Here is a 24411-nt window from a genome sequence, read left to right as displayed (position 1 = left end):
CATAGTCACTTTAATAACTACCTACATGTACATATTACCTCAACTAACCGATGCCCCCGACACATTGACTGTACCGGTACCCCCTTGTATGTAGTCTCACTATTGTTATTTTACTGCTGATCTTTAATTACTTGTTACTTTTATTTCTTATTCTTATTAAACTGCACTGTTGTATTCAGCACATGTGACTAATACAATTTGATCTCACAACATCTTGGCTTAATGATACTCCTGAAATCACAAAGTTTTTCTTGAATGTATTTGTACAGAGCTGAGATTTACTACAAAGTGCATTCACCCTATTTCTTACACCTATCAAGTTGTTTCATATCTACATAAGTGCCTAGGGAGGAGGGCTAAGGGTTTCACTTGTGTAGATCAGAAACAACTTGATAGATGTAAAGCAATAAAGTGAATGCACTGAAGTAAATCTCAGCTCTGTTAAAAGTGGCCTGTGTTGGAGACCTGCTTGGGGATGTGAGAGCAGGGTGACTCCCTTAGCAGTTTTCAAACACAGGCCACCAGCACCAATGACAAACACCCTAACCACTGTCCCAATAAGGGATATCTCTAGTACTAGTAATAATAAATGACTGTATAAATGAACATGCACAACGTAATTCTGTATGTCAAATATGTAAGTTGAAAACACTATGTTAAAATGAGTGAGCATCCCTAACCTTGCCAACAGACAAAGAGCCATTAATGGATCAGTGGTTCGCCAATTAAGGCCTTGATTGGCTTGGCAACAGTAACTGGGCGTGATGTGTAATGAATTTCTTTGCACACCAATGTTCTTTAAACAATTCCATGAAAAGTGTCTAGAACAATATCTTAACTTCTGAGAACTTGGCAACCATGTTCTGTGTATGTTTGGTGGGACGTTGATGGAATATTCTCCTAACCCACAGAACATTTGACACCGTTTTTGCCACGTTCCCATGAAATCTGTCAAGAACATTAATAATATATTGTGTTCTGATAACATGGTAACCACATTCTGGGTAAGTTATGTAACATTAAGGGAATGGCTTCTCTTGAAACATTCCTTGCATGTCATGGGATCATTCCTATGAAAAAGTTAGTTAATGACCTAATGAGACTCTTAAGGGTACGTTTTCTAAAGTTGTGGAAATGATTGTTAGCTGGGTGCTCCCTATACCTTGTGGACTGCTAAGGGATAGGCCAAGGACTGTAGAGCACATGTTCTAGGGTTCAAGGACAGTGGTCCTTTAGTCGTTTTGGAAATCCCAGACCTAAGACACATTGTTTACATTGTGGGAGGTAACCTGTTTGCCTAGGTAGACTAGTCCTTTAGGGACTACTGGGGCTGTATGTAGAGAGGGCCAGTTTAGCTATAACCTTAACTTGATTGACCAGCACGTGAAAGATTTGGAAAAAAAATGTAATTAAAAGCATAACATGGTTAGGGTGAAAATTAGGGAACTAGTGGATGTGGCAAGACCCCTAGATATAATTACTATACATGCACTGTGCACGTGGCAAATTGTCTGCAGTTAAAATGCCTAACTGCTGATTTAAAAAATAATAATGTTATACGTGTCCCAGATTTACCTGGAGTTCTGCCTGACAAACTGCTCACTGGGGAGGAAAGGAAGGAATGGGAGGAAGGAAAAAAAAGAAAAAAAAACTGCAATATCAGCACGTAATCCATCATGAAGAGTTGGATGATGCTATGCATTCCTCAGAGACACGCACAAACGATCAGCGGGGCATAAATGTTTCCATCTCTGAGCAGCCAGCCAGCCACCGTTGTCTCCTATACGGTTCTGTAGAATGTCTAAATCACATTCACAATGCATTTCAGGCAGTCTCGTCTCAGTCCACTTGCAGTGAAAGTTGTCAGATACTGACCGTAAGTTACGTTTAGAGGGTGATAATGGTCACAGTAAAATATTATATTCTGAGAACATGGCAACCATGTTCTGTGTATGTTTGCTGGGACATTGATGGAATAGTCTCCTAACCTACAATCTTGTAGAAATGCAAATGGTAGAACAATTATACACAATCTAGAAGCAGATTGATACAGCATAGTGGAATGCCTGACCAATCTAACCGGAACAGTCTTTCCTCCATGTTGTTCATGGTGAGTGAAAGCAATCCTACTGTATTGAATAAAGATTTAAGCACGGTGACAAAATGCAAGCTGGCCATGTAGATGAGAAAACACTAATTTAATCAAGCAGCCCTCTAGTCAGGAATAGAAATGTGGTTACCATGTCATGATGTTCACAGATTAATGTGCCAGAGGGATAAGACATTTAATTGAATATTAAATCATCCCAAGCGATTATTTTACTGCAAGGAGTCTGAGTAGGATGTAGCAAAACAAATGGTTCATAATGTGTTCTGCTATGATTTCCAGACAGTGGTATTCCAAACAGTTTGACAAAATACCCATGTCAAGATTAAGTCTCAAGACGTTGTACTGTACATTGAACTTTATTTTCAAAAGGGAAAATATATAACTTCAATAAATACTGTCGAAACATCATACATACAAATGGACTAAACATTTTAAAAAAGGTTGATTTTCTACAGCTAACACATTCTGAACTTTAATTTACAATTTTTTCATATATAGCTGATATACTGCCTTGGGGGGCTATTCTGAAATCAGCTCAACAGACTTCAACACCAACAACACCCAAGTACTTACTATGCTGCGGAGACAACTGAAGACTGAAATTGTAACTGTTAGATGTGAAAGAAGTAAATCTAGTTTAACAGCAACTGCTTGGAGAGGGTGGAGAGAAAGGGGGGTACCACACGCATTCAACAATCATGCATCTTCTGCATTGAACCAAACCCCTCAGAGAGGTGTGGGGGGCGGCTGCCTTAAATCGACATCCACATCTGCGCCTGGGGAACAGTTGTTGGGGGTTAACTGTCTTGCTCAAGGGCAGAACGGCAGATTTTTTCCCACCTTGGGGAGTCGAACCAACGACCTTTCGGTTACTGGCCCACCGCTCTTAACCGCTAGGTTACCTGCCGCCATGAGCTATAGCTACGGGCTAGTTCTACTTAACCTACTGCCCCAGTGTACTGGTCACATTCATTATCAAATAACAGTTGTATTCGAATCAAGAGTAGGCTACGAATGTGGTGCATCTGTACCAGAGATGAACAGTGTGAGTAATATGTAGCCTGCCCTAGCGCTCCACACAGAAATCAATAACAGCACTGTACAGGTCTTGAACCAGCAAACATTGATAACTAGACTTGTCTTTACAGACCATTGTCCTTCTTGGAGTGCGATAACTCTCACATTGCATAGCCGAGGACATCCTTGAAAAGATCTGTGCAATGGTCTTCTGGGTTGATAACCGAAGCTCAGTGGCTTGCTCAGCACTGGCCATGTTTAAGCCCTTAATTAAGCTTGGCATGGGTGTGCACTGTGCACCACATGTATTGAGGCCCTGGCATCGCAAGAGTTACGGGCAGCACAGCTGAAGTCATCCCAGTGACAGAAGAGCAGGGGTGTAGGATATGTCCTCAGAGATACTATAGCACATCCTTCAAAGTCATTGGTCATGGTCGTTACACAGCTTATCACATCAGTCGTTGCCAGACAGCTACTTTGTGAGCGATTTCAACGCTCTGTCAAGCTATTTGGTTGTAAATGATAAAACAGAAAAACAAAGGGTTCAGACTATGCTGAGGTTTAAAAACAGCGCTAGAACGATATGCAAAGGAGCAAAACATAGTAAAAAGGCTTTCAGATCTTTCGTAACAGTGTGCAACAGCTTATAACAAACATCCCATTTGGCAAACTCATAAAGGCAGTAACAAAAGAGAAAGGGGGAGAAGATGGGCAATGAGAACAAAACAGTGTTTCTGTCCTTCAGTAACTTCTTTGTCTGTAAGTGCCAGACCCAGGGGCCAGTGCAAGAGATCCATTTGTCTTCTTGATCCATTTTACTGTAGCAGAACACAGCGGCAGTCTCTCGCTTCTAAACAACAATCTTGTCACTCAGTGGTGAATCCACCACCATACCACTTCTCATATCTTTCCGAAGATAAAATTAAAACCTGATACCACTTTAGCTCTTTTCCTGTCCAGATCCTAGACCAAAAGGTTATGATGTAATTTACTGGACCAAAAACATTATTCCCTGGGGTAAAGATAGCTTGAGAGGACCAACAGAATTCAGCATGTCTTCCATCTCTTTCTTGTAGTTTATGTCAAAGGGTTGTTGACCATCTTGGCCTTAAAAATAATTTGGGCTCCAGTGTCCGGTTTCCTTCAGTCTCCCTGGTGAAGTTCTATGGCGCAGACTAGGGCAGCTTGATGTAAGTTTGTACGTTTTGCGTCAATACAAACCAGTGGAGAAGCTGATTTAAAGTGCAGCGCTAACTCGCCTTCACTGCTTTGCGTGTGAGTCGAGGGGGAGGGGCTCTATGCAAAGTGTCCAGTCCCCATCACCTGCCTGCTCCTCCCACAGTCCACAGTCAGTCTCCCTACCCCAACCAATCACATTATTGTACAGCTCTTGGCCTTGTCTTTCCGCAGGTCTGATGTGACAGCGGTGAGTTCGGGCCTACTGGGCATGTGCGAGATCCTCTTGGTGCCCCTGGAGGATTTGTTGCGTTTGACGTTCTTGTTGCTCTTGTTGACGCAGGCCAGCGTGGCCACGTGGAAGATGTCTCTGACGCTGTTCTCAGACTGCAGGGATGAACACTCGATGTAGGGAGCACTGATCTGCTTGGCCATGTTGGAGCCCTGAAAGAGAATATCACTAGGAGATCAGTCTTATTGGTATTCATAGCTGTTGAGGTTTAGAGGTACCACATTTCATAATACCACATTAAGGCATATAGTACTAGACCAATAATTCAAATAACTTATGTCCACATCATCATAGTGAGTGTTAAAGTACGAGCAAAATGCATGTACCACCTACCTGATCATATGACACGGGTGTCTGTCTGTGATTGGACAGTTCCACCAGTGTGGTGAGGTCTGTGCGGAGGTCTGACTTGCATCCCACCAGCAGAATCTTGGTGTTGGGACAAAACTCCTGGATCTCTACTCGCCACTATAGAGAAAACAATTCAGAAAAGAGAGAAATCAGTAACACTTCTAGTACACATGTGCTTTTACAGGTTTGGCTAATATTCAGTGTCAGACATACAAACATAAGAGTTATGCACGCAAATCTCGACTTCCGCAATGACGATAAAATAAAATAAACTTATGCACCCGGACCTCAAGTTAAGATTTGGGCCCAAAATAGTCAAAAAGGGCTGCATTAATGGGCACTGGAGTTTTTCCAGAGAGTCAACCACCCACACATTCTCTTCATATCATGCTGTCATCTTTGAAAACAGTCACTGACAATGCCAGCTCTGTATCGCACAATTTAAGTAATGGAAAACATCCTCTTCCACTTTCCCAGGCTTATTCTGTGCCTTGAACAACTGGCCTCCAGCTCTCTCATTTCCCCCCACAACAATGCCCAGTCTGATCAGTGTGTGGTCAAGATACTGGGGCCTAGCCTGGTGATTATGTTCTCTCCAAAGGAGGTATCACTCCCACTCACTGGACCAAACTCCTCTCAGCTGGCACAATACCGAGCCCTGTGTCATCACAGGTCAAAGGGCCCCGAGACCCAGAGTAGCAATGCCTGGGATACCACACGTGAACAAGGCCTGTTGGACTACTTCTCAGACTCATGTGCCCAGTGCAGTAATTTTCATCAGTGAGGTTTTTCACAAGCCACTTCACCCAGCAACACAAACAAGCCTTTTCCAAGAGGGTCAAGAGGACAGAGTGAAAATGCCTGTGGGACAGGTCACTTAATTCAGGGGCAAATCAGAAGAAACTTACAGGACATATGAAATGCTCACCTTCTTCAGTACACTGTCCAGGGTGTCTGGTCTGCTGATATCAAAACAGATGAGGACTGCATCAGAGTCTGGATAGGAGAGTGGTCGCACATTGTCATAGTACGGAGATCCTGCAAAAACACAATAGTAAAAACCTGGTCAAAAAATTGCAAATTAGGCCAAATAAAGAACTGTAAGAAATCACATCCCAGCTCTGCACTATTCCTTACATCAACTAACATTAGTTTAGCTCAGATAACTCAAATGTATTTAGTACCCAACAGATTTTACTGTAAATGTTAGAACAACCCAGGGAAAGCAAAATTCCTTCCTAACACCATTTCACTGTGAGCCAGCAGATCCATAAATTTTTATGCTTGTGTCATTTCAGCTGCACTGCCCGTGGGCCTGCGCGCTCCCTGCCCTCCATTCATACCCAGCCCAGAACCCACAGTCAGAATTAGGACAGGAGACATCTGTAATATGGAGCAGATAGAGGGGAGTTTCTCAGATTACTTTAAGAAACTAATTCGTCACTCCAGTCCCAGGTCACTGCTGTACATCACATATCCCACACAGTGTCAATCACTTGACTGTCTTGCTACATAGTATGCGGCTGGGCAACTGTGATTAGGAGCAGCTTGGATTCAATCTAATTTGAGTTTTAATTTTGGTATGATATATTTTTAGCAAGTCTTTGAAGCATCTTTCCACATGCATTTTAATTTCCTAAATTCTATTGCACAGCGCATGCTAATATAATTGTCCGGATTAGTCGCCAAAGTCAAGAAAGGAGGTGGTATGCTAATCTCGTAAACTATGCATCTGATTAACGACATGTAAAAAGCAAGATGCATGAGATTTCACAAACTGAATTTGGAAAAGCACACAGAGCATGTGCTGACTAACTATCACTATCATACCCAACACATTTGCAGTCTCATGACTGACAGCGGAACATCTGCGCTTCCACCTTCGGAATGCTATGCCAGGAAAAGTTTTTTTATTTCCAGATTATGTCTGGGATATCCTTTGAGGACTGGGGGGGGGGGGTTGAAACAGCTACACTGACATTTCGGTATTCAACAAGGACAGCTCAAGGAATGGTTCCCAGCGATGGGGGGGTAGGAGTGAAGCCTTATTCTGAAAAAGGAATGTAGATTAAATAATTTCATGCATTGATAGCTTTTCTCTCCCTCAAACATGATTTCTAAACTTGATACAAAAAAAAAAATACAAAAAAAAGTTTGTACACTAATGATATCCTCATGTTTCATGGAAAACACATGGTCGGAATGTTACATCCAATTTAAACTTAAATTTCCCAGAACAGCAAGTAATGCCAAAATCTTATTTTGGAGACGAAGGGAAGAGCTTGTTTGTACCGAGTAGGCCTAAGAACTATGCCAGCATATGGTGGTGTTTGACCAATCTCCCATTGCTTTCAAGTTTCCATGACCAAATCTACACTGACAAGACAAATATAATTTCTCATGTCTTGTGGGCAAAGTTCATAAGCTTCTTGTTATGCATTTGATCTATGCCTGGTGGGCCGCTCTAGTCCAGTGATTAAGGTTTGCTTTTGTAAAACTTTAAATGGTCTGTGTGGATAGGTCTGACCAAGCTGAAACTGAGCGACGACTGGCAGCCCTTCTCTGGCTTTAAACATTCTGACCCACTGAACTATGGGACTGGGACCAGGTAGAGAATGAAGACAAATATTTAACAGTACATAGTCGCCAAAGAGTATACATTGCCTCCTGGAGACTTTCCTCAGTCAATTGAACACAGACAACCAGCGTAGTGATGACACCAGGAAAGGGGAGGAGCCCAGAGAAGGTACTGCTTTTTTACGATTCTGCTACAGAATCGACTAGCAGTCACTTTGGGGATCCAGACCATTATACAGGAGCCCAGGAAAAGGAAAGCCATGCCGATGGACTGACAGACAGCTCATTTGCCCCATTTCACTGCAGCCTTAAGGCCTTGTTCAGGCCCCAGAGCCAGCCAGACACCCACACCCATCCCTCTACCCCCTACTGTGAATTTTAAAAAATGCTATCAGACTGAAGGAGCCATTCTGATGGAACTATGCTGAGGGCTTAAAAGGAGATCCCAGTTGGAGTCCATAAAAGACAGGCTACCACAATGCGTCTGACAAGCACAGAGACAAGGGGACATTTTTATTCTACCCATTCCTGATGAGCAGGGACCAGCTCAAAACAGAACCACTGCCCACCCCCCACAAAGGACAGCGACATCATCATTTGTTTCATATCCCATGTACTTCAGGGAATAAGATCAAGGGCTACAGTGCAGTCTGTGTAACTGGATACAGAAGAGAGAGCATGGATGACCTCCCCCCCCCCCCCAGACCACTAGAATGAAACTGTACATGAATCTACAGACGGAGGACTTGTTTTCAAAAACGGTGAGAGTGGTCTCCAGGGAACTCTAAAACACTAAAGGTAACTTTGTCCTTGACCGGTGATATGGAGACATCTTTCACTGTGGGAATACCTCTAAAAGAAACCCACCATATTCTTGGCTTCCACGTGGAACTGCCTTGTTTTACATATTCAAAACAAATCCGAGAGACTGGACAAGTAACTAAATCATTGATGAAAAACTGTTGGTGCATTGAATCAACTCCAGTCTGGTTTCAAACTCAAAATGTGAGAATGTTTTGCTCAAAATACAGTTTTCAAAACAAGCTTTACTTTTTTTTAAAAAATTTATAACTCTGCATTGTGAACAATGGGGTCTTTGTGAGAATTAAAATCTAGTCTTGTGAATGGCATGCAGCTCAAAATCTCTCAACCGAGACGCATGAGATCTGCCAGTGCCACTATAGCAGAGGGCAGTCCAGCCACATCAGTCAAGGGCTTAACTACCAAAACAATGAAGTCACAATAAAAAAAAGAAGACACCTAAGACAGGAAGACCGACAGGCCTAAAAAGTGGTCCATTTCTTCAGAGACCTCAAGAAGCTGCAAGCAAGTGGGAGCATTGACAGGCACTATCTGCTATACCTTACCTGAACAAACAGTTCTCTCCTTGCCTACCCCTCAGGCACTGTCTCGGACCTCATCCGCCAATAAGTAAATGACCAGCCTGAGGGGCATCTACATGAAACAATGGGGTGGATGTCTGTGGGGGGCTAAGGAGCCACCTTAAAAAAAATACAGTTTGTAATGAGCACCTAAACAAAACCCATAGTACTAAAGAAGTGTTCCCCCTGTACTCATGGAAAAACCCTTTCAGTGTAAACTTAAACCAAATCCTAAGTTTGTAGAAAATATACATTTACCTATATATTAATTATAATACAATTTGAGAACTAGAAATCTCCAAAATAAAAGCTAAAAACGATTAAACCAATGAATAAAACAATGAATTTACAAGTACTTTTGGCATGGCTGAATTATTGACCGGGCACATGCCCAGGGGCCTCAATTGATTGTTATGTTTGAGCAAAACACAGAATTAGCCATGATAACATGCGTCAAATTGCAGGAAATGTTTACACTGCAACATTGTCAACTCCATAGGAAGATTTGCAGAATTAAGTACATTAAAATTGCTAAATTCTCTCGGCTCCTTGGAAGAATTTACAGAATTGAAGGACCCTAAGTTAAATTGAAAATGCTTGTTATCTAGCTAGCGAGCTCATGTTAGCAACATTCATTAGCCTGGTTAGATGACTAGCCATTTAATCACAAGAAATTCATAAAAATGGGTTTAGTTCTCTTTGGCTTTTATAAACCATCAGTCTACAGTGGTTCCTCCTTTAAAAGTTGCGTCATACAGCGGCACACCTTGCGTGCTGCTGCAGCATTTCTATTTTACCTTTATTTAAATAGGCAAGTCAGTTAAGAACAAATTCTTATTTTCAATGATGGCCTGAGAACAGCGGGTTAACTGCCTTGTTCAGAGGCAGAACGACATTTTTACCTTATTCAGCTCGGGGATTCGATCTTGCAACCTTTCGGTTACTAGTCCAACGCTCTAACCACTAGGCTACTTGCCACCCCTCCCCATGGCACGTAGTTTAATTCTCAGCCATTTTTTCTGTTATTGCTAGTTTGACCACCAGAGAGCATCTTTGAGAAGCATTTGAAAGTATTCCGTATTGGCATTACCAGAGAATTTAAAACCTTTGTAATAACAAAGTATATGGGATTGATTAAGAAATTTGGCTTAATATTATGGTGTTTCTATTCAGAGAACAAGGAAAAACCCTCGGGGTTTCTATGGCGCGGTACAACGTGACGTCAGGAGTAGGCTACAGGATCGGAGGACTCTAAATTTGGCTTCATTAGACAATATTTCTGTAAATCAGTGATATTTATTCCCATAGTAATTCGTTATGAATCCATAACTAAATCAACATCTGCATTTTGAAAGAGTATCATTTTATTTACGAAATGTGTTTAAAAGGCTACTGTGCAGTTTACAATAAATATTGTAGTAAACATGGGATGGCGCCTACTTCCTTACATAAGGGAGAGCAGGCCATGTCGGTACTACAGAACGCGGGGCAAGTGGGAGACCAGGGTTTAAATCCCAGTTGGGGAGGAAGAAGGCTGTACTTGTAAATAAGAATGTGTTCTTAACCGATTCCATGCGTTATTTCATAGTTGTGATGTCTTCACTATTATTTACAATGTAGAAAATAGTAAAAAAGAAAAATCCTGGAATGAGTAGGTGTCCAAACTTGGTACGTGCTTAATTAATTTGATGGTGTTTCTATTCCATGAAAAACCCTATGGGTTTGCTAGAATGGAACAGAAAATATGGCGCTGTACAATGTGAGTCCATATGTGTTATTTCATAGTTGTGATGTCTACTACAGAATTAGACATTACTCAACACGAGTGAGACTCATTTCGCCTATAATATTTCTCAATGATGTGACTCTCCGCCAACAATTACATACAGTGGGGCAAAAAAGAATTTAGTCAGCCACCAATTGTGCAAGTTCTCCCACTTAAAAAGGAGAGGCCTGTAATTTATCATCATAGGTACACTTCAACTATGACACAGACAAAATGAGAAAAAAATCCAGAAAATCACATTGTAGGATTTTTAATATATTTATTTGCAAATTATGGTGGAAAATAAGTATTTGGTCACCTACAAACAAGCAAGATTTCTGGCTCTCACAGATCTGTAACTTCTTTAAGAGGCTCCTCTGTCCTCCACTCGTTACCTGTATTAATGGCACCTGTTTGAACTTGTTATCAGTATAAAAGACACCTGTCCACAACCTCAAACAGTCACACTCCAAACTCCACTATGGCCAAGACCAAAGAGCTGTCAAAGGACACCAGAAACAAAATTGTAGACCTGCAACAGGCTGGGAACACTGAATCTGCAATAGGTAAGCAGCTTGGTTTGAAGAAATCAACTGTGGGAGCAATTATTAGGAAATGGAAGACATACAAGACCACTGATAATCTCCCTCGATCTGGGGCTCCACGCAAGATCTCACCCCGTGGGGTCAAAATGATCACAAGAACAGTGAGCAAAAATCCCAGAACCACACGGGGGGACCTAGTGAATGACCTGCAGAGAGCTGGGACCAAAGTAACAAAGCCTACCATCAGTAACACACTACGCCGCCAGGGACTCCAATCCTGCAGTGCCAGACGTGTCCCCCTGCTTAAGCCAGTACATGTCCAGGCCCGTCTGAAGTTTGCTAGAGAGCATTTGGATGATCCAGAAGAAGATTGGGAGAATGTCATATGGTCAGATGAAACCAAAATATAACTTTTTGGTAAAAACTCAACTCGTCGTGTTTGGAGGACAAAGAATGCTGAGTTGCATCCAAAGAACACCATACCTACTGTGAAGCATGGGGGTGGAAACATGCTTTGGGGCTGTTTTTCTGCAAAGGGACCAGGACGACTGATCCGTGTAAAGGACAGAATGAATGGGGCCATGTATCGTGAGATTGAGTGAAAACCTCCTTCCATCAGCAAGGGCATTGAAGATGAAACGTGGCTGGGTCTTTCAGCATGACAATGATCCCAAACACACCGCCCGGGCAACGAAGGAGTGGCTTCGTAAGAAGCATTTCAAGGTCCTGGAGTGGCCTAGCCAGTCTCCAGATCTCAACCCCATAGAAAATCTTTGGAGGGAGTTGAAAGTCCGTGTTGCCCAGCAACAGCCCCAAAACATCACTGCTCTAGAGGAGATCTGCATGGTGGAATGGGCCAAAATACCAGCAACAGTGTGTGAAAACCTTGTGAAGGGTTTTTGACCTCTGTCATTGCCAACAAAGGGTATATAACAAAGTATTGAGAAACTTTTGTTATTGACCAAATACTTATTTTCCACCATAATTTGCAAATAGATTCATTAAAAATCCTACAATGTGATTTTCTGGATTTTTTTCTCATTTTGTCTGTCATAGTTGAAGTGTACCTATGATGAAAATTACAGGCCTCTCATCTTTTTAAGTGGGAGAACTTGCACAATTGGTGGCTGACTAAATACTTTTTTGCCCCACTGTAGATACTAATTTAGAGTCCTCCAATCCTCTAAGGGGCATTTTCCGTTAGCCCCAGGATCTGAGAATATCTTTGATATAATTCTAAAGTAATAATCAATTTAAAAAGTAATCATATTTGAGATTGCTTTTATTTAACCTAGAGTGAGCGAGAAAAAGGCAATATAGCAGGCATCACTTGTTTATATTCAGTCTCAACACATCAAGAATATCATAGCATACAAGTCATTAGATATGGACATTTTGAAAGTGTATTTATCATTTTATTAACAAAAGCATGATGCTGATGAAGAAATGCAGTACATTATATGCTTTTACATATGGATAATAAAGCATTTAGAAGATAAGCCACCTGCATTTGTTTCTAGGCTACTGTGCAGTGACAAGTAAACATAGCATATAGTACATACTGTAAGTAAACATGTAAGGAATTAGGCACTTTCCCATAAGAGAGAGCAGGCCACGTCCAGATTTTCTCGGTGACCTCAAGTACTCATTAACGCAGTCTATAATGATTTCAGGTTGCATGGACAGAAACGTCTGAGACACAGTATTAATGATGAACACCGAGGTTCACTGGTAAGCCACATTTGCCTCGGGATCCATCCCAGTTTGTATTCTGTGCCCACTCGTGGTATCTCTTCGGTTACACATCCTTGGAATAGCAGAACAGCATAATGGTCCGGGCGGCCCTTGCTGTGCAGTTGGTCAAGTTCTGTTGTCAGAAGAGGAATGGAAATGTCAGGGTGAACCAACGGCCTGACAAACCCACCACGCAGGTTGACTCTGCCTGTCGGAGGTGGAGTTCGAGCTCACAGGTGTGCCTGGCATGGAATGTGACGCCATCTCCTTCCTCACCCTTTTCAATGCTTCCGTCACCTAACTCTCCGCTAACGAGGAGTGATTCTCCGCCAATACCGCCTGGCTCTAGACCAATGCCTCAGCTGTCACCCGTATCTCTGCCCTCAGAATTTCTCTTTCTGCTTTCAATGACTCGATCTTCAAAGTTTGAATCTCACCCATGAGCGCCTTCATCAGATGAGCAGAATGGTACCGCCCTGAGACCCCATCCATTACAGTGGCCTATGATAGAAACGGTAGATCAATTAAGAATTAAAAGTGACTCGAACACGCATGTTAAGAATCTAGCTTAACAGCTTTCTTGGCAACCATGCGTTTTTTTTCGGTGCGGCCTGTTGTCCAGCCCTTTGTCCACGGTTCTCCAGATGGTTGTAAGCTCTGCAAAAACACATTCACGTTTTTAGTACATAATTATAGAGTTTAATATACAGTATGCCTACACTGATAAGGCATATAGCCTCTTAATATAAAATGCTCTGAAACCAAAATACCTTTCGGTGATCCTCTCAGCTCCGGCTCATTTTCAAGTCCTCTGGTGGTTACAGTCCTAACCCTGGAACGGGTAGCACCATAGAAAGAAGCTGGCTTGATGAAAACAATGTTCATTTTGTCTGTTCCCTTTGGTCACAATCAGATTTTTTTGATTAAGAGCTAGTTTTTTGAAATAGTAACTGTTAAGGGTGGAGTTTTGGGCGGGGTGAGGAAAGGCGTGACTTTCAGGTTACAATAAGTATACAGCAGATTGCCCTCACTTTGATTATATTATAGCACCATGATTTCTATTCATTTAAGTGAGCAGATAAGGGAAAAATCTGCTGGAGACAATTCAAAAATACTGTTCAAAAAGACCTGTAGCTACCCTAGCTAGCTGTATTATTTTAGTCTTGCTTTGAGAGGTTTCAGAGATGGACTGATTAGCATCCTCTTGAGTCAACTGTGCTTACATTACTGCAGGAGAACATTGATAGGTTTGCTGTTACCCTCTGTACAAGCACATTATTATTATAGCTAGTAGGCAAGATTATGTAACCTCAACTTGTAGAAACCACCTGTGGTAAATTCAATTGATTGGACATGATTTGGAAAGGCACACACATGTCTAAGGCCCCACATTTGACGGTGCATGTCAGAGAAAAACCAGGGACAGGATTGTGGCGAGGAACAGATCTGCAGCTATAAGGGCCAAGAACAGTGGCCTCCATAAGAAGCTTGGAACCACCATGACTCTTCCTAGAGCTGGCCGCCCAGCAAAACTGAGCAATCGGGGAGAAGGGCCTTGGTTAGAGAGGTGACCAAGAAGCCAGCGGTCACTGACAGAGCTCCTCTGTGGAGATAGAGAACCTTGCATAAGGACCACCATCTCTGCAGCACTCCACCAATCAGGCCTTTATGGAAGAGTAGCCAGACAGAAGCCATATGACAGCCTTCGAGTTTGCCAAGAGGCACCTAAAGGGTTCTGACCATAAAAATAAATATTCTGGTCTGATGTTAGCAAGATTGAACTCTTTGGCCTGAATACCAAGCGTCACATCTGGAGGAAACCTGCACTATACCTACGGTGAAGCATGGTGGTGGCAGCATCATGCTGTGGGGATGTTTTTCAGGATTGATGGAAAAATGAACAAAGCAAAGTATAGAGAGATCGATGGAGTCCGGAGTCCTCTGGAGCAGGTTCTCCGACTGGGGCGAAGGTTCAACTTTAACAGGATAACAACCCTAAGCACACAGCCATGCAGTCTCCATAAACAAACATTGGCAGTAGAATGGCCTTATTGAAGAGCTCAGTGACTTTCATGTGGCGCCGTCATAGGATGTTACCTTTCCAACAAATCAGCTCATCAAATTTCTGCCCTGCTAGAGCTGCCCGATCAACTAAGTGCTGTCATTGTGAAGTGGAAATGTCTAGGAGCGACAACGGCTCAGCGGTAGGCCACAAGCTCACAGAACGAGACCAGAGTTCTGAAGCGTGTAAAAGTCTGTCCTCTGGAAGCCAAACTGCCTCAAAGCCACGTCAGCACAAGAATTGTTCGTCAGGAGCTTCATGAAATGGGTTTCCATGACCGAACAGCTGCAATAGCCTAACGCCACCATGCCAAGCGTCAGCTGGAGTGATGTAAAGCACACCACACCACTATTGGAGCAGTGGAAATCGTGATCACGCTTCATCATCTGGCAGTCCGAACAAATCTGGGTTTGGTGGATGCCAGAAGAATGCTACCTACCCCAATGCATAGTGCCAACTGTAAAGTTTGATGGAAGATAGGTGGAATAATGGTCTGGGGCTGTTTTTCATGGTTTGGGCTTGGCCCCTTAGTTCAAGTGAAGGGAAATCTTAACGCTACAGCATACAATGACATTCTAGACAATTCTGTGGTTCCATCTTCGTGGCAACTGTTTAGCGAAGGCCCTTTCCTGTGTCAGCATGACAACGCCCTTGTGCACAAAGCAAGGTCCATACAGAAAGAACTTAACTGGCCTGCACAGAGCCCTGACCTCAATCCCATCAAACACCTCTGGGATGAATTGGAACTCCGACTGCGAGCCATGCCTAATCGCCCAGCATCAGTGCCTGACCTCACTAATGCTTGTGGCTGAATGGAGGCAATTCCCTGCAGCAATGTCCCAATATTTAGTGGAAAGCCTTCTCAGAAAAGTAGAGGCTGTTACAGCGAAGGGAGGAGACCAATGCCCATGACTTTGGAATGAGACGTTCGACAAGCAGGTGTCCACATACCTTTGGTCATGTAGTGTGTGTGTAGTAGTTTGTGGCATCGTATTGCTTAGTTTATAATGTGTCAACTTTGAAGTCAACCTAAGCCACAGATCATCTTCCGCCATTAGGTACTTAACCGTTATAGATGCAGACCCGAAGACATTCAAGCAGCACTTTGAGAGAACGCATCCCAAGTCTCTACTGGTCGATGTGCAGGCCTAAGTGACCACACACACTGAAATGGACCTACAGCTGGGGTAGGATTCTTCCATCATTCACAGTAGACAGTGGAAACCACCACGTTATCCCAAACATTTTTAAATAAGCTGTCCTCAATGCTTATGTTTTGTTTATGGATCAAAATTGTAGAAATGCTGTGATCGCTCAGTCTTAAAATGTTGTGATTGACACCGGATGAGCACAATTTGAATGCTGTAACTGAGATGGAATGATGTCAAGGGACACACGCCGAGAACGACTGGACATGGGGCTGGATATTTGTAACATCCTAAAGTGGGTGCAGAAGCACCCCATTTTATGTTTATTCCATGGCCAACAAGCTCTAGCTACCCCTTATTCCACACTACGCAGTTTATGCCCCATTGTTCACACAACTTCGGCCCTCGCCATCTTCTCTATAAAACCTACCTTCACCCATTTTCCCTATGCTGTTTCCTTCACTTGTTCTCCTGATTTGATAACATCTAGACTCAGTAACACGTAAAAGTGTTATGTTTGTGAGATTTTTCCCCCCCATTGTAATGCTGTCCCTATTCGGGCTCAGACTGAATGCAGCAGCAACATGGGCCTGTTACATTGACAAGGGTGTTGATATAGTTGCTTTTAGGCATGGCTTCCTTGATTAATCTCATTCTGCTGGAGTTTTAGTATTTTATATAAAACCTACCTTACGCATCCTGTTGCCATTTAACTCACCCACCCAAAATCACAATGCTGTTCTACATTGTGTTATTGCTGGTCAAACTCCTAAAATGGAGAAGCAGAACAATCTGTGCCCTCAGAAATAATGGTTCGTATGGTGCTCTATGTCCCAGGTTAATGACACTGATAAAATAATGTAATGTTTACTTAAAATGAAGATGTTGTGTATGCATTGTTTTAAAGAAATCAAACTAGTAAACAATGTAAAATGTTGGCGTTCAGGTGTTTGACGTGATTGATGGGTGACCAGGTGTATTTGTCAAATAAATGTGCTTATTCATTCATGATTATGGATACATTCTGCAATGAGTTAATCTGGCTTTGAACATGTCAAAGTTAGTTCTGAATTGCTTGAATACAGTACTGCATTCTAATTAATTGAAGTAGACTTCACCTTGTTCATATAGTTGGCAGAAATAAGGGATTAAATAGCATCCACCGGCTGAAACAGAAAAGGATCTGGTAAAAATAAGGGTAGGTTTCGATTATCTAGGTAGGTAGCTAGCTTCCTTGCAAGAACTAGCCTCGTATTCATGGCACATTATAAATATCTGACAGCTACTAGGATAGTACTCTGTACAAGACAACATGCATAAAAACAAATTAGTTAAATAAAATATGGAACAGTAATTACATTCTCAATACACCTTTCGTTTTGGATCAAGGTAGCTAGCTAGTTGACAGCAAAGCTAGAGAAGACGTGCAGGAGCTTGCAGGGATTTGTAGTCTGGCATGACCTGTACTTTGATGCTAATTAGCATTTTCGAATCTGTGATTAAACAGAGCCGAATATATTCAAAAGGCAAAACGTCTCACTAGGGTAAACACAAAACACAGCCCTTATTTGAAGTTTTTCTAAAATCCACAAATTATAAAATGGTGGGGAAACAATTGGAACAATTTCCGTGTTTGACCGCTAGGTCTTATGGGTATTATGGACACGTCCACTGTAGTGATCTAGTCACATTCATAGCACAGGGTGAGAAGATGGGTTCATACCAAACATTACCCAATTCAATATGTACAGGCTGGAACAGTGTAGGGGTGAGCTGGAGGCTGCTAGACAACCCAGACAGTGGAGAAACCTGCACAACCATCTGCTCTACATACTAATAGCTAGGCCCAGAGCCATTGATATACAGTATAGTGACGACCCAGGTGATGCAGAGCTGCCAACTCACGCATTGGCTGTGAGACTCACATTTGACCCCCCCCCCTCACAGCACACATTGAAAAGTACCATGTTTAATTAGTCCATTATATTGTCAGCATGTTAACTTTTCAACTGTGCGCCAAATCGATTTGAAATCAGTTTCCGCAGTTTAATCTCCCAGTTGAAACCACTATCATTGTCCCGTCTTGCCACAGCACATTGAAGTATAATTGGTTTAGTTATGTAAGGAATCAAGGGGATTGGAAGCATGGTTTCAAGAAACGCCTCTTAAGATGAGTGGAGCTGAGAGTTTATGAAACTAAAGAGCAGCATGGTTAGCGCAGTTTAATGTACAATGTTGTCAACAAAATTAGGTTGCTATTACTCTTCCCATTGCAGAATGCAGCCTTTTGTCAGCATTGTACTAAAGTCAATTTAAGCCACACTTGAATTAGTCCCCTCTTTTGGGGATTGGCATTTAGGCTGTGACAATGAAGGCAGCAGACAGACCTACTAGTTCCAAACAGGGACGCTAGGTAAGGTCACCTGATTTGTAACTACGAAAAAAATTGTCAAAACAGATTGACACGCAAATGTAAAAAAATGACAGCGGGGAGAATAAAAAATTATATTGGTTAGGGTGTAGGGGCAGATAGTTACCTGATCTATTTACTTTTAGTCTATTCAGTGGAACAATTCTAATTCTTAAGCGGCTAAAATAGGGTAATTAGTGCGCTTGTTTGCAAGAACTGTTATTCCCCACTTATTTTATTATTACACTTCTTCCCAGTACAAATCACATCTTTGAAATCTGGCGTCTTAATTATTTATGAGGCTAAGTATTTTGCAGCCATTCACGGACAGTTAAATAAGTGATACAAATAAAGCATTGGATATTAAATGCTTCAGTTTAAAATTTGACATTTTATTATTATGCACAGTCTAGACAGAAATGGTGGGGGGGGGGGAAATCACAACTCAAACATCACATTATCTATGTTGGGTAAGATGACGGCAAGGATCGTCCTCACTGTCAACTGCATTTATTTTCAGCAAACTTAACATGTGTAAATATTTGTATGAACATAAGATTCAACTGAGACAAACTGAACAAGTTCCACAGACATGTGACTAACAGAAATTGAATAATGTGTCCCTGAACAAAGGGGAGGGTCAAAATCAAAAGTCAGTATCTGGTGTGGCCACCAGCTGCATTAAGTACTGCAGTGCATCTCCACCTCGTGGACTGCATCAGATTTGCCAGTTCTTGCTGTGAGATGTTACCCCACTCCTCCACCAAGGCACCTGCAAGTTTCCAGACAGGGAACTTGCAGGGATTAATTCTCTGTACTGGAATATGACTATAAAATGGTGATTGAGCCAACCATTAATTCATACATTATGCCACTGGCCTGAGAGGATGGAAGTTCAACATGTACAATCCATTGAGAGTATTCAGACCTTGACGTCAACATTGTTACATTACAGCCTTATTCTAAAATTGATTAAGTAGTTTCCCCCCCCTCAATCTACACACAATACCCCCATAATGACAAAGCAAACTGGCTTTTGTATTTTTTTAATACACTTGCAAAAATGTATCTACATAAGTACCCTTTACTCAGTACTTTGTTGAATTGAATGTTCTTGGGCATGTCACAACAAGCTTCGTATATGTGTATTTGGAGAGTTTCTCCCTTTCTTTGCAGATCCTCTCAAGCTGTCAGGTTGGATGGGGAGTGTAGCAACACAGCCATTTTAAGGTTTCTCCAGAGATGTTCGATCGAGTTCGGGCTCTGGCTGGGCCACTCAAGGACATTCAGACTTGTCCCGAAGCCAATCCTGCCTTGTCTGTGTGCTTAGGGTCATTGTCCTGTTGGAAGGTGAACCGTCACCCCAGTGAGGTCCTGAACACTCTGGAGCAGGTTTTCGTGAAGGAACCCTCTGTACTTTGCTCCGTTCATCTTTCCTTCGATCCTGACTAGTCTCCCAGTCCCGGCCGCTAAAAAATATCCCCACAGCATGCTACCACCACGCTTAACCGTAGGGATGATGCCAGGCTTCCTCCAGACGTGACAATTGGCATTCATGCCAAAGAGTTCAATCTTGTTTCTCAGGGTCTGAGAATCCTTTAGGTCCCTTCTCCAGATCTGTGCCTCAACACAATCTTGTCTCGGAGCTCTACGGACAATTCCTTAGACCTAATGGCTTTTTTTTTTGCTCTGACCTGCACTGTCAACTGAGACCTTATATAGACAGGTGTGCGCCTTTCCAACTCATGTCCAATCAATTGAATTTAGCACAGGTGGACTTCATTCAAGTTGAAGAAACATCAAGGATGATCAATAGAAACAGGATGCACCGCAGCTCAATTTCGAGTATTATAGCAAAGGGTCTGAATACTTATGTAAATGAGGAATGAGATCCACACAAATACCTGTTTTCGCTTTGTCATTATGGGGTATTCTGTGTAGATGGCTGAGAAAAAAAAAAGACATTTTTAAATTGATAAGGATGTAACGTAACCAAAGGTAGAAAAAGTCAAGGGGACTAAATATTTTGATGGCATTGTACCTAGATGTAGAAGGCTAATGTTATCCAGGCAGTGTTGCCCATTAAATGGAAATTAGGCTAGCGAGCAAGCATTTTATCCAGGTAGCCTAGGACACAGAAAAAAATGAAATCGTGTAATGTGTGACAGATTGACAGACCGTTTCCTCAACATTAAAGAGGACGGCATTGGCTTTTCTCTACAAGTAGGGTGAGGCAACATGTTTTTTCTACTTGCAGGAACACACGCACACAGAGAAATCAAAACCATGGAAAGCCACATTTAGCTTACGTTGATTGGACAATTATTTTGGCACCTTTTAGTTGTCACTGTATTAGACTAAGCATGAGTGATTTGATGTTGAAGTTGAAATGGTGCTGGAATAGTGGAGGCATCTCATACAATATTTTCTTTGCAACTGTGGTTCTAAATCAATAATTGTTTAGCGGTCTACAAATGTCCAAAACAATAACTGGCTTGACCATGCTGTAGGTCATCTAAATGGCTGTTACATGCAATATTCTTTGTGGATTTCAGACAGTCGCTCTCCAGTCGTGATAAAACAAAAGTTTGAATTTTTGACCTCATGCGTTTTGGAGATCATTACAGCCTAATTTAAGTTATTTTGAGTTTGAGTTGCCATGGAGCAAACAATGCAATTATCACAAAACAGGTTGTAATATGGCTTTTTTGGCTTCCCCAGTTCATTTATCCATGCACCGCTACTGCAGTAAAGGCTCTAAATTATGATTTAAAAAAACAAAGATATTACATATACATTTTGAGAGTGTTTATTTAATAACCATTTCTTCATCTTTTCTTAGCTGGTGCCTCCACTGAATGCCTTAATCTGTTACGTATCTGAGTGGAGAGAGGATGTGGACACTGCACACTGAATCAGTGGTTGCCATGGCACCACAAGGTCACCTAGATAGCTCTGTAAATATTGCAGACTGTTATTTTGAAGTGTTAAGCATTGCTTTTTACCTTTTTGGCATTTTACTGCTCTGGGGTTTCATCAATTACATCTTGTGGTCTTGACTCAGATTTCAAGAATTGTGATGGAAAGTCTATTTTTGGCTTACACATTAAAGCTAGCTAGACGACTGTTTGGACTTAAATAACGCACCCCATGTTTTTCAGTTGAAGCTGTTCGGAATAAATACAACAAGGACTGCATGCCGTGTCCAGAGATGGCAGAGGAGGCTCAGGGACTGTTCTGAATTGCCAATTTGTGCGCTTTCACGAGCATCACCCAGGTGGGTGCTACATGTTCGGCAATGGAAGACCAGTACCCTACCTACGGAGGAGCGACGTTTGGAGGAAGTGACAGTCAAAAGCAGGTGTGAGGCACTGATGAAGAGTTCCAGGCCTGTTTGTCTTTGTTTTTTATTGGCTGTAACAATGCCCCCTCCACTGCATTCCCAAGCCAAACTACCTCAACTCCTGGCCTTTCTGTCATTCAAAGCCAACTAGAGAAATTCAGTCATCTCAATTTGAATGTGTTCAATACATCCTCACGCTAGAGTGGTCCATAACATTCCAAGGATGCAGTGTCAGATTAAACTCTGGATATTCCTTGCCACCTACTGGGCTAGTTTAATGTATTGACGACCAGTCAAATTAAGATTAAGCTAGGCACACAGTCTGATTTTTTACAAGCTTTTAAAATGTGGTGAAGAAATGTTTACTCTAATTCATGGCAATGCTCACATTCCACCGTGCCAGTCCATATTCCACATTCGGGCCCTGTAGTGCAGTGTTAGTAGGCTCTTATGTCTATCTACACTAGACAAAAATATAAACGCAACATGCAAAGTGTTGGTCCCATGTTTCATGAGCTGAAATAAAAGATCCCAGAAGTTTTCCATATGCTCAAAATGCTTAATTTCAACAAATTAAACATTTGTTTACATCCCTGTTAGTAAGCATTTCTCCTTTGCCAAGATAATCCAGCCACCTTACAGGTGGCATATCAAGAAGCTGACTAAAGAGTTAGCTCTTATACAGGTGCACCTTGTCCTTAGGACAATAAAAGGCCACTAAAATGTCACAACGCTTGAGATCTCAAGTTGCGGGATGGTGGAATTGCTGACTGCAGGCATGCTGGCTGCAGGAATGTCCATCAGAGAAGTGGCCAGAATTCAAATTGTATTCCTCTACCATAAGCCGCTTCCAATGTCAGTTTAGAAAACATCCAACCGACCTCACAACCGCAGACCATTTGGCCTCCCGAGTAGCGCAGCAGTCTAAGGCACTGCATCTCAGTGCAAGGGGTGTCACTACAGTCCCTGGTTTGAATCCAGGCTGTATCACATCCAGACATGATTGGGAGTCCCATAGGGCAGTGCACAATTGGCCCAGCGTCATCCGGGTTAGGCCTTCATTCTAAACAAGAACTTGTTCTTAACTGACTTGCCTAGTTAAATATACATGTATGGCTTGTTAATGTCAACATTGTGAACAGAGTGCCCCATGGTGGCTGTGGGTTTATGGCATGGGCAGGCATAAGTTAAACACAATTGCATTTGATCTATTGGCAAATTGAATTGTGAAGGCAATTTTTTTTAAAGACATCTAACCAACAAATGCATCTATTCCCAGTCATGTGAAATCCATAGATGAGGTCCTAATTTATTTTAATTGACAGATTACCTCATATGAACTGTAACTCAGTAAAATCGTTGAAGTGGTTGCCTTTATATTTTTGTTCAGGATAGAATGCTGTAGTGATTAAATAGATATTATTTTAATATCATTCAAAAAGTTCTCACCTGAAGTGTCCCAGAGACTGAGTTCTATTCTTTGCGTGTCGATTTCAAAACTGGCTGTGTAGTTCTCAAACACCGTTGGGACATAGTTCTATAAAATAAAGAATTTGCAAAACATCATTATGTTGATCATAAACGTTATCCAATATACCAAGATGAGCTGTACTCAAAACACTAACATTATCCATCGTAATTTAACCTCTCTCTGCAACCAGTCAATTTGAATCACTTGGTCTGTGCGTAAAAGTGCACAAAAGTTCAGAAGATATCATTTTCCAACACTACCCCTCGGGTAACGACTCGTAAATGGCACAAAACACGCAAATTAGTTAACTCATCCAAAAGACATAACACTAGTCCTACCTCTGGAAAGCAATCTTTTGCAAAGACGTGAAGTAGAGCAGTTTTTCCACACTGACTGTCCCCAACGACAACGATTTTACACTTCACGCTCTGGTTAGGATCCATCTCGGATTTCGGTGAAAGCTTTTGACCAGATCCTGTATCCTTCATTGATTTTTCTGATGTCTATAGATAAGCTCCGCACCAAAATCAGCTCCCCATAACAATCACTACTGTCCTGTGATATTGTTAGCTGCGTCCTCTATTCACCGGTACACTACTGTCGATATTGTCAGCAACGTCCTACACACACCGGTAAACTACTGTTGATCGTGCAAAGCAACGGAACACAGGGGGTTTATATACGAGACGCTAAACCAATCAGCTGCCTCTGTCATTTGATGAAGTAGTAGTCCGCCCCTTTCTCCCTCGTGGAGACGTCAACATTACCACGTGAACAGCGCCCTCTATTTGTCGGTATTCCCTACCATGCTCTCAGAGGAGAGGACAAGCAAGATGTGTTCAGAGGTGAAAAGAAGCTAGCAAATGTCCATAGTAAAAAACTAGCAAAAGAGTCATTATCATTGTGGCTGATTAAGTCGGATACCTCAAGATAAGGTAATAATACAGTTACTTAACGGTCCATTATGTAATTCAGAAATACCTGGAAGGCTGGCACAACATGTGCTGAACATCTGGTGAACTAAAAAG

The 24411-nt window shown here is 42.0% G+C and overlaps 1 protein-coding gene across 1 annotated transcript; it reads right to left on the bottom strand.

The window, feature by feature from the left end:
• Window positions 1–2450: 2450 nt before the first annotated feature.
• LOC139546761 (rho-related GTP-binding protein RhoE) lies at window positions 2451–24041 on the bottom strand. The gene is made up of 5 exons (XM_071355515.1): window positions 23722–24041; window positions 23362–23449; window positions 5875–5984; window positions 4929–5063; window positions 2451–4747 (listed from the first exon to the last, which is right to left on the bottom strand). The coding sequence occupies exons 1-5, from the start codon at window positions 23869–23871 to the stop codon at window positions 4499–4501; spliced, it is 732 nt and encodes a 243-aa protein (XP_071211616.1). The 5' UTR covers window positions 23872–24041; the 3' UTR covers window positions 2451–4498.
• Between the last annotated feature and the right edge of the window lie 370 nt (window positions 24042–24411).

The sequence above is a fragment of the Salvelinus alpinus genome, chromosome 20 (genome assembly GCF_045679555.1).
Source record: "Salvelinus alpinus chromosome 20, SLU_Salpinus.1, whole genome shotgun sequence".
Taxonomy (NCBI): domain Eukaryota; kingdom Metazoa; phylum Chordata; class Actinopteri; order Salmoniformes; family Salmonidae; genus Salvelinus; species Salvelinus alpinus.
This window is presented reverse-complemented; position numbering and strand designations above follow the sequence as displayed.